This window comes from Propithecus coquereli, unplaced genomic scaffold (genome assembly GCF_000956105.1).
Source record: "Propithecus coquereli isolate 6110/MARCELLA unplaced genomic scaffold, Pcoq_1.0 Scaffold7, whole genome shotgun sequence".
NCBI classification, from domain to species: domain Eukaryota; kingdom Metazoa; phylum Chordata; class Mammalia; order Primates; family Indriidae; genus Propithecus; species Propithecus coquereli.
Genome location: NW_012153062.1, coordinates 4,433,500 through 4,444,336, shown reverse-complemented (window position 1 = coordinate 4,444,336; position 10,837 = coordinate 4,433,500). Strand labels below are relative to the sequence as shown.

Here is a 10,837-nt window from a genome sequence, read left to right as displayed (position 1 = left end):
GCTGGTTTCGAACTCCTGAGCTCAAACAATCCGCCTGCCTCGGCCTCCCAGAGAGCTAGGATTACAGGTGTGAGCCACCGCACCCGGCCTGAAAAAAAATCTTTATCAATAAATCTGTTTCCCCCCCACAAAACAAACTATAGAAAGGAAGACTATAAAATTTTCCCTGCTGGTAGGAATAAGCAGAATATATACTGAAAAAGTGCTGTGGTGCTGGTGGGGCCCTCTGGAATATGAAAATTTGAAAAATACTGAATTAGAGGGATCAGAGAAGGATTCCCAGAAGGCATTTATTATAGGATGTAAAAGGACAGATAGGATTATGACAGATAAAGGGAAATCTTAAAGAGAGTTATAGCAGAGATATGAATTAATTGTCAAAACATTTCTCTGAGCTTTGGTAGCAAGGTGGGACCACACAACAGCCATTGAGTATAGATACTTTTTTGCTGGGGAGGGGATGACCCCTACAGCATTCAGTTTGGGGAATAGAGTTTAGCCTCCTTCCTGATCTAATGTCCTGTGGTTGTAACTATTATATACAATTGTAGGGAAAATAAAGGCCAAGAAGAAATGTATGAATATTGAACTTTAAATATTTTGTTCTTTGTTATAATCAAAACAATCTGTAATCCAAAAAGATTGTTTCAGGGAGGTGTCAATTGCCAGGATCTGTAGCAGGCAAAATTCAGTAGTTTCGCTTTGAAAGAATTCTTTTATATCCTCTTGGAGGAGTAAGGGTTGAAGGAATAGAAAATAGAGAATAAAAATATAAAGGATACCCTTATTCAAAGTTTAGTATCTTAACTGACAGGGAGGAACCATAGAAATATCTTTTCTACGGTCACGAGCAATTCCTTATTAAATCTTAAGTAATATCATTTATCTTAGATAGTATAATTCAATCATATTAATATGAGGTTCCTTTGCCTTTTCTGTCTTACTCTTCATTTTCTTCCCATTTGCTTCAGTTTAAAAAGCAGTACCATGAATATAAGACAATTTATAGAAGTTGGGTTGACTGTTTCATGCAGTTGGCTTCCTGTAGACTTTCACACCAATGCTAATGGTTCTTGAACTCTCTGCTCAGAAAAGAAAAAGAAGTAGAATGTTTTCTGCATATAATTCTTCTAACCTTTTTTCCATGTAGCCCTTAATGCACAATTAAAAAAAAAAACAAAAAAAAGCAAAATCTGTAACTGTAGTTAGCTGAGAGCTTTATACACATTCACTTAGATGCTTACTAGTTTTTTTCTCTCTTTTTTTTTTATTTCAGCATATTATAGGGGTACAGATGTTTAGGTTACGTATGTTGCCCTTGCCCCCTTTACTAGTTTTTATATCAATGAAAAGTTGAAAATGAATAGTGTGATAGTTATTCTTTACAAAAATTTTAATGTCCCTGGTCAATTATTGACATCTTATGAGCATTGAGACAGACCATTGCAGTGAACACCTATATGAAAATGCAAAGAAAAACCAGGATGGGTGGGGGGCAGATATGCCTTTTTTTGATAAAGTTTTTTGTTTGGCTTAGTAAATAGCTCAACTTCTACAGTCATTTGTTTATTTACAAATGACTTACAGTTTGCAGATAGACTTTTAAATCCTAGAGTATTAGGACTACCGATGATAAATAAGTCAGTAAATATGTACTTCTGCAGTTGATTAAGAGTATGAAAATACAGTGCAGGTTATACATGAAACTTTTGAATACATATCATGTGTTGACAGGAGTTTGAGGTAGATAATTATACTTAGTTCATTTATAATATTGATAGTCTATTGGACATTTGGAAGTGAGAATCTTTTTGAAGTCAGTATATACGTTCATGCTGTAATACTAGGGTTGACAATTTAGAAAATTCTTTTTCTAGTATTCTGATTACACCGATAAAACAAAGATCTGTGACTGAGATACTAGCATAATGGAAAGCACGTGTAAGAATATGAAAGTCTCTTATTATTTTATTTAACTTATATTTATTGAACACATGGTATATGGCAGGCAATGTGTAGGCATGGGGACTCAGTGGTGAGGGGGACGATGGCTATTTTTCCCCTCCGCATGGGGCACACATGTTCCACTGGGGGAAGGAGACATCCGTTTAAGTCACAGCTGTAAAGGAGAGGAACATGGTGCCATTAGGGCAGATAATGGGAGAATTGACCTGTTGACAGAGCTCAGAGAAGACTTCCCAAAAAAATGAGAGTTGACGGGAAAGCCGAAGATGCATGGGAGTAAACTTGGGAGTGGGGGAATAGGATGTGCAAAGCCCTCGTGGATTGAGAGAATGCGGCATCCTTGAGAAGGGGAAAGGAGGCCATGCTGGCTGGAGTGCAGCAAGTGAGGGCAAGTGCCAGTGGAAGCTGAAGAAGGTGGAGTTCTCCTCGTAAGAGCGTTGGGAAACCAGTGCAGGTTTTAAGTTGAGGGTAGGTGAGGAGGTGACATGATCAGAGACAGCTTTTTTTTTTTGAGACAGAGTCTCACTCTTTTTGCCCGGGCTAGAGTGAATGCTGTGGCGTCAGCCTAGCTCACAGCAACCTCAAACTCCTGGGCTCAAGCGATCCTCCTGCCTCAGCCTCCCAAGTAGCTGGGACTACAGGCATGCGCCACCATGCCCGACTAATTTTTTTTTCTATATATTTTTAGTTGTCCGATTAATTTCTTTCTATTTTTAATAGAGATGGGGTCTCGCTCTTGCTCAGGCTGGTTTCGAACTCCTGAGCTCAAACAGTCCTCCCGCCTCAGCCTCCCAGAGTGCTAGGATTACAGGCGTGAGCCACCACGCCCGGCCCAGAGACAGCTTTTAGAAAAGATTCCCCCAGATTCCTCCACTCTGTTCTCCACTCCAGGGAGATGAATTTGGAGATAGTCCAGAGAAGTGATGTTAGTTGCTTGAGAAAAAAATGGATCTTTTTGAAAGTTATTTAAGAAGCAAAATTTGTGGGACGTGGGCTGAAGAGTCAGCGAGACGAGAAATGATGGCAGTGTGGACACATTTTTCTAGAACTTGTTCTGTAAAGGGGTGGTGAGAGAGAAAGAGAGTGCAAGTGTGAAAGTGCAAGTGAGAGAAAGAAAAGTAAATGGGGAGAGGATTGAAGAAATTGTGGATCTGTTTATTTTTGTTTTTGCTGGGATCTTGAGCCTGTTTAAAAGCCAACAGAAAGAGCCAGTTGAGGAGAGAATAAAGGATAATGGGAAACAAAAGATTCCCAAGGAGGCCAGAAGGGATGGATCCAAAGTGCCTAGGTTAGGTTGGCCTCAGGAGGACAGATGGATGCAGATGCAGGTAGTTTGTATAGTTAGTAGTGGGATATTGAGAGTTTTCATATGTTGGCTTCTATTTTTTTGTCAAGTGGGCTGGGAATTATCTATTGAGAATGGAGGTAGATGGTTGGAAGTTTGAAAAGAATAGGGACAATTTGGAAAATTTATTGTGGAATATGAAGGATTTGTTGGCCAGGGCAATGTAGTTGGAGTGCAGGGCCGTGTCGAAGGCTGTTTGATTCCTCTATAATTCATGCTCACCAACTTCAATCTCTTCTGGCATATGACTTTTTCCAACAGTGCTCTGATTGTTCAGGACTCATCTCTGAGTAAATAGTTGGGCATATCCAGGGTTGGGATCTTGCCAGCTCTTGGCGACGGAAAGAGAATGGCAGGGTATTACTAAGAGTGTTATGGAAATGATGGGCTTTAGGATCTAAGCTGATTAAAGACGGATGTACAAAAAGAAAAGGGCTAATAGTTTGGGGGAAAGCTGAGAGGTCAATGGGCTTGTAATACTGAACAAGCTTGAAGGAAAGGAGGCTCTGATCAGCAAAGGGAATACTTGAAATGTTCATTTGGAGGCAGAAAAATGATAGGTAAGGGATAATAAAGTCCATGGGCAGTTGAGGTGGCACGGAAGAGGTGCTTTGAAGGTAAAAGGACTTCATCTGGAGTTGCCAAGGAGAGGCTGAACCATCTAACAGATAGGAAATTACTCAGGATAGTGACTGGGCCCAAGGGCATGAGTAAGCCAGGGCCAACATCTCTGAGACGGTGAAGAGTGTATGGGAGGTTAGAATACGACTGAGGAGATAGAGAGGGTAGTGTAACTGAATGGCAGGACCACGAAGGACAGAGGTGTTTACAGGGGTTGGGGAATGGGGGAGTAAGGCCTCAGTACCACGCGGAGCAAAGAGGATACACCGGCCACCTCCTGACTCCTAGTGTGAGAAGCTCGCCAGCCACTACCTGAGAGGGTTGCAGGAGAAGAGGGTTTCTTCAGCGTGCTTGGAGGAGAGGCCAAGGATATACCAGATTTCTGGGTGTGGAGCAGCAGTTCCAAGGGACCTAGTAGAAGGGTTTGGGAGGTAGAGGGCATGACAGACTGGGTCAGGTGGCTGGGAAGGAACTTTGGAACACAACAAAGGTACTCAATGAGTGGCAGAGGATAGATCTCTGCAGCAGGCACTGCCTACATTTTAAATGTTGACTGATAAAAACTGGGATGAGTTAGAGGCCTAGTGGCTGCGGGATGGTCTTGTTTCCCTTGGCTAGAGTGACAGCAGGACCAGAGACCACATGTCTTGCATGCTGCTGGGGCTGGATGATGGCAGAAGCAGGAACTGAGTGCGAACCATGTGCTGAGTCCTGTTCTAAGTGCCCAACAAACATCATATTGTTTATTCCCCATGACAACCTTGTCAGGTTAGTAATATTGTTATCTCCATCTTATGGATAAGGAGACTGAGGTTCAATTCAGGCAAGTTTAGTAGTTTGTCCAAGGTCCCACAGCTAGCAAGGGGCTGAACTGAAACTCAAACTCAAGACTTCAACTGGGCCTGTGTACTTCCCGCCATGTTGTAGCTACTTAACATTTCTTTACCTGTGAGATTTTGGTGTTTTAACATAAATGATAGAATGTCGAGAAGTTAATGTAGTATTTGATACAGAGTTTATCTTTCTGGATGCCCAAATTAAGTTCAATCTTAGACCCAGAGCCTGCCTTTGAGAGTGTTCTGAAAGTTAGACCATCCCCGCTGCAGACCAACCCTCCTCACCATCCTCTCACGGCTTCTGTGATGGATGCTTGGACACTTCTGAATGGCTAGAAGGTCCTTCTTTCAGTTAAACTGAACTCTTTCCTCCCTATGATTTTTGCCCACTTGTGCCATTTTGAGTAATGTAGAGTAAGGTCCCTCTCTCATTTTTCTGCACCACAGTTTCTTAAATATTCAAAGAATACTCTCGAATCTTTCCTAAGATTTGAGAGTATTGTTTGGGTTTGGGTGTGGGGTTAAGTTCAGCTTGGGCCAAGTAGAGCCTGCGGGGCCTCTGGGGTGCCCATATGGAGCCATCCGCGGGTAGCTGAGCATCCAGGCCTGGTGTGCTGGGAGGGGTGGAGTCTAGTTGCGCACAGTATGAGCAGTGCTGGAGGTGTGGGGCCCAGGGCCAGGCAGAGCCTATTGCCTGCAGAGAAGGGGTTCGGGGGAGGGGGCTGGGGGAGGTTGCAAACATTGCCAAAGTGAGGGAAGCCATGCCTGATAGCCTTCATGTTCTTGGTGAAATGGGAAGAAACCTCATCTGTTGTAAGAGATGGAGAACTGGAGACTTGCGAACAGCGAACATTCGAAATCAGTGCGGGAAATAAAAAGGAGCTTTCTGGGGATGCGAAAAGGAATGCTAAGCATAAGGAGGGCATTCTTTCCAGATTCCCCCTTCCTTGATGCCCTTAAGGCAAACACACAAACCTCTGCCCCCTCTTTTTAAGGGTTTTTACTGCAAAGCACTTCAGCAGTGGTTCTGACTGAGAGTCATATCAGAACGTGAAGAGGTGGGGTTGTGTGCGTGTGTGGAAGTGGCAGTGGCGATTGTGACTTATTCCCTGAGGAACCCCTGTGCTTACAAGGGAATTACGAACAGGGAAATGCGAGTAATGGTTGTGTTTTGGAGGGGAGGAGTTGGAAGTTCTCAGTTCACCTGGTGGAACTGAGTCTTTTGGGCTTCAGCCTCAGCATCTTGTTGGGATTCTAATAGAACAGAAGATAGCGACTTGGTTCACTTCAGTAATTTTGGGTATTTTCTCACTGTTTATGTGTCATATCTGCTGGATATTTATCTCCTGGAAAGCAGGGAGTGTCCCCTTAGCACCCTGAACTTACTACTTTATGTGGTGAGGATCGATTTCTTTTTTTTTTTTTTTTTTTGAGACAGTCTCACTCTATTGCCCAGGCTAGAGTGCCGTGGCATCAGCTTAGCTCACAGCAACCTCAAAGTCCTGGGCTCAAGCGATCCTCCTGCCTCAGCCTCCCCAGTAGCTGGCACCACAGGCATGCGCCACCATGCCCGGCTAATTTTTTTCTATATATTTTTAGTTGTCCAATTAATTTCTTTCTAATTTTAGTAGAGACGGGGGTCTCACTCTTGCTCAGGGTGGTTTTGAACTCCTGAGCTCAAACAATCCGCCTGCCTCGGCCTCCCAGAGAGCTAGGATTACAGGCGTGAGCCACCGCGTCCGGCCGAGGATCGATTTCTTTACTTCCTTACTGGCTGTCAGCGTGCCTCCCATTTTGTATTCCAAGCACCAGCACAGTGCCTGGCACATGGTGGACCAGTGATAGGTGCTGGATGAACAGTTTGCTGAAGGCTGAATCAGCCCTGGCTGTGCTGTTTCTGGGGGCCCTGCCTCTTCCTGTTGGAAGAGAAGGGCTCTCGTGGTTGAGACGTGTACAGTTGTGTCAGTGACAGGGATACCTTCTAGGAAATGCGTGCTTATGTGATTTCATCATTGTGTGAACGTCACAGAGTGCACCTACACAAACCTGGATGGTACAGCCTACTACACACCTAGGCTATGTGCTAAAGCCTATTGCTCCTAGGCTACAAACCGTACAGCATGTTACTGTGCTGAATACTTAAGGCAGTTGCAACACAGTGTCAAGTATTTGTGTTATCTAAACAGAGAAAAGGTACAGTAAGAATGTGGTATGAAAGATAAAAGATGACACACCTCTATAGGGCACTTACCATCAGTGGAGCTTACAGGACTAGAAGTAGCTCCGGGTGAGTCAGCGAGTGAGTGGTGAGTTAGTGTGAAGGCCTAGGAAGTTACTGTACATCACTTTAGACTTTATAAACACTACACACTTAGGATACACTAAATTTACAAATTTTTCTTCAATAATTAACCTTAGCTTTCTTTTTACTTGGCAAACTTTTTAATTCAAGCTTTTTGATTCTTTTGTAATAACACATCTTAAAACACAAATACATTATATAGCTGTACAAAAATATTTTCTTTCTTTATATCCTTACTCTATAAGCTTTTTTCTCTTAATTTTTTTTAACTTTTTAAACATTTTTGTTGAAAACTAAGACACAAACACACATAATAGCCTAGGCCTATGCAGAGTCAGGGTCATCAGTATCACTGTCTTCCACATCTTGTCCTTCTTGGAGGGTCTGCAGGTTCGGTAACTTGCAGGGAGCTGTCATGTCCTATGGTAACACCTTCTTCTGAATACCCCCTGAGGGACTTGCCTGAGGCTGTTTTACAGTTTTTTTTTTTTAATAAGTAGAAGGAGTACACTCTAAACTAATGATAAAGTGTAGTGTAATAAATATATAAATCAGTAACGTGGTCATTTATTATCATCATCAAATATTATGTACTGTACATAATTACATGTGCTAGACTTTTATACTAGCGGCAGCGCAGTAGGATTGTTTACACTGGCATCACCACAAACATGTGAGTAATGTGTTGTAGTGCAGTGTCACATGGCTACCATGTCATTAGGTGATAGGAATTTTTCAGCTCCATTATAATCTTACGGGACCACTGTCATATATATGGTCTGTCATTGACCTAAACATCAATATGTGGTCCGTGACTGTACTTCAAACCTTTTCATGTTCTTCCTTACTGAGAAACCAGCTTCCATTAAAGTTTATGTAAACCGTCTTGGGAGAAAAGTATTCAGCAGATCTCTGGAAGAGTTACTTTGGTGTCCACAATTCCTGTGGATCAAGATGGGGTAATTATATTGTAGAGTTCATATCTAGACACTCCTGGGAATTGCCATGAAATATTTCCCCTGTTTCAGCTGCTCTTTGCAAAGACAGCTAGTGTCCCAGCCTCCTGCCAGCTAGTAGCCACATGTAGAGGTGTATGATCTAGGTCTAATGCTCTTCTGCTTTCACTGTGTATTCCTAAATAAGCTCTCTCAGGCCCTTAATATATGTTAGTAATAAGCATCATTTAGTTTTATCCATTGTTACCGTTTTCTTGCCTAATGAACAGGGGCAATTGCTTGCTACCAGAAGCCTTGATTTTTCTGGGGAAATTTTTAAAAATCTAGATTAGTCCTTGATTTGGCATGACTGATTAAGCAAGCAGCTGCTTATTAAGAAGCAAAGCTGAGTAGAACAATTTAATTAGGTTCTGTCTGTTGAGCCTTTCATAGAAGCCACAGCTTGAATATGTGGAGCTCTTTATTTAGTTTTAAATGAAACATTTTTGCAAAGGAGACTCTCAACATTTACCCCAAAGACTTAACTGAAAATAATTCTGTTGAAAATATGAAATATTCAGCCAGTATGAAAAGACATAATAAAAACTTGCTTTGGGGGGAATGATAAATTTCTTAATGGTGAATTGTTTAAGTGCTTCAAATATATTGGTTAAATTAACAGTCATAAAATGGATATTATCCATACTTGCATGATGTAAGTATGCTTTATGATAACTTTTAACGAACATTCATAAAATAAATGCTCATCGTATGCAATGAATTTTAACAAAAGTAACTGAGCAGCTCATGCTCTTCTGCTGCTCCAGGGCCAGCAGGGAGCATACAAAAGCCTTCAGGGCTGACCATCATCACCTTTAAGGTTAGACTTTCCACTCTCTTCTAATTAGTGGTTCCATTTTCTTCAATTATCTGTCCACCTGCCCTCCAGATCTCTATTTGCTTTAATCTTAGAAAAGTATTTTCCTCTTTCTATCTCACTCTAATAATTATGATGCTTAATTTATGTATAAAACTTTTATATATTATTTGCTTAATATTAAACCTAGGCTAAAAGGACACAGAGTAAATTTTTAATACCCGATAAACACATGTTGAATTTAAAAAAGTAAATGAGCAATAAAGGTAATGGAGTCCCACAGAGAAGAATTGTAATATCAATATTTTTACCAAGCGTACATACCAAAAAAAAATGTGGAAAGAATTCATTACAGACATATGGATTCTGTGGGAAGGTGCCCTGTGGGAGACTGATTCTTATTATGATATCCTGGTTGGAAGGGAATGAAGTGGGGTTATTGCTAGTGCAGTCAATGACTTGGGTTTTCTCTAGTGAATTGGCTTCAGTAGGTGACTTTATTTCTTCATATTAGGCAGCTGGAAATGTGTATTGATTCATTTCCTTTTCATTTGAGGATCAGTTCTATCAGAGATGGAGCCGTAGGAATGCTGTATTTGCTAGATACGAGCAAATGCTTTAGTGTCCTTTTTTGGTCTAAATGTTCCGAAGATTTTTAGGAGCCAAAAAAAGTTCCACTCAATGAGATAGAAAACATACTTTGAGTGTGTACATGTGTATATTACTATTCTTTCTGCTAACTCTATCCTTAAGATTTGAAGCTTTTTTATAATAATCTTTTTTTTGTTTAAATAGATAAAAAGCCATGGAGGCCTTTGGTCCAACGATATGTGTGATTGCAGAAATTTTTTTTTTAAGTTAAATACTAATTTAAGCAATGACAGTGGTATGGTTCTTTTCTAAGATTGTATTATTCTTCTTAAGATTTAGATTTTGTTGTAAATGTTTGTCCTGCTGTACAATTAGATTTTATTATATAATTTTGTTTTGTTATCACAGGTAATGTTCTGCTGTGATCTTTGCCTTGATTGTTTTTTAGAAATTATCCAAAGAATTCATTTTATAGATGAGGAAATTGAGGCATAAAGAAATAAGGTGATTTGTTCTAAATTTAATAGAATATTAAGAGAATACTTTTCAGTTATAGAATTTGAAATTCCCTCTTAATGTTAAACTCCAAGACTTAGATAAATTTGAATATCATGTTAAAGTGTCTTCTGAAATTTATAATATTGACTTTTAAGGTAATAGGTTTTTCTTTCTTTTTACTTTAAATACAGACATGAGATATACAATGAATAAGTAAAGAAACACAAAAGACCAAACATTCTTAGTTTCTTTGTATTCTTACATTTGTGTTAAATTTTTAAAATCACTAAAAACACAATTGCATGCTTTTTAAAATTGAAAAGATTTTAATCTAGGCTTATCATGAGATAACAATTTACAGCTGTCGTTTCTCCCAACAGGCTGGAGAAACATGGACGCCAACAGGAAGCTGGTGGTCAGCACTGTGTGCGCCAGCTTTGTCACCTTTCAGCTTCTTTTCCACTATGTAAGTTACTGGTTTTCAGCAAAAGTATCTCCAGGGTTTAACAGTCTCAGCTTCGAAAAGAAGATTGAATGGAACTCAAGGTAAAGCATATGAAAATGTAATTGACTAAAAACTAGTTTTATGAAATAAAATTGTTTAAAACATTTCAAAAAAGTCTTTCATTTAGGATCTAACAAAATCTAAGGCCAAATTTTTATTTGACTTTAGGAATAAGAGGAAATACAAGTGGATAGATCTCACACAAGAAAATTTTAAGAATTATGTAGAAAGATGTTAGGAAAAATTTATTTTAACTTTCTGGGGAAGAGTGTGAAGATTAAGTAGAATCCAGCTGACTGTGGAAGAATACTGTTCTGTGTTTTTCTCTGAAATGATTATAACAAACACATAATTCTTCGGAA

At 40.1% G+C, this 10,837-nt stretch overlaps 1 protein-coding gene across 2 annotated transcripts in view; it reads left to right on the top strand.

The window, feature by feature from the left end:
* LOC105823895 (transmembrane protein 56) overlaps positions 1 to 10,837 on the top strand; it is a 73,873-nt gene that overhangs the window by 12,837 nt on the left and 50,199 nt on the right. For both annotated transcript variants that reach the window (XM_012661189.1, XM_012661190.1), the window contains exon 2: positions 10,351 to 10,516. In XM_012661189.1, the coding sequence (XP_012516643.1) occupies positions 10,362 to 10,516 (155 nt within the window). In that variant the 5' untranslated portion in view covers positions 10,351 to 10,361. The remainder of the gene's footprint in view (positions 1 to 10,350; positions 10,517 to 10,837) is intronic.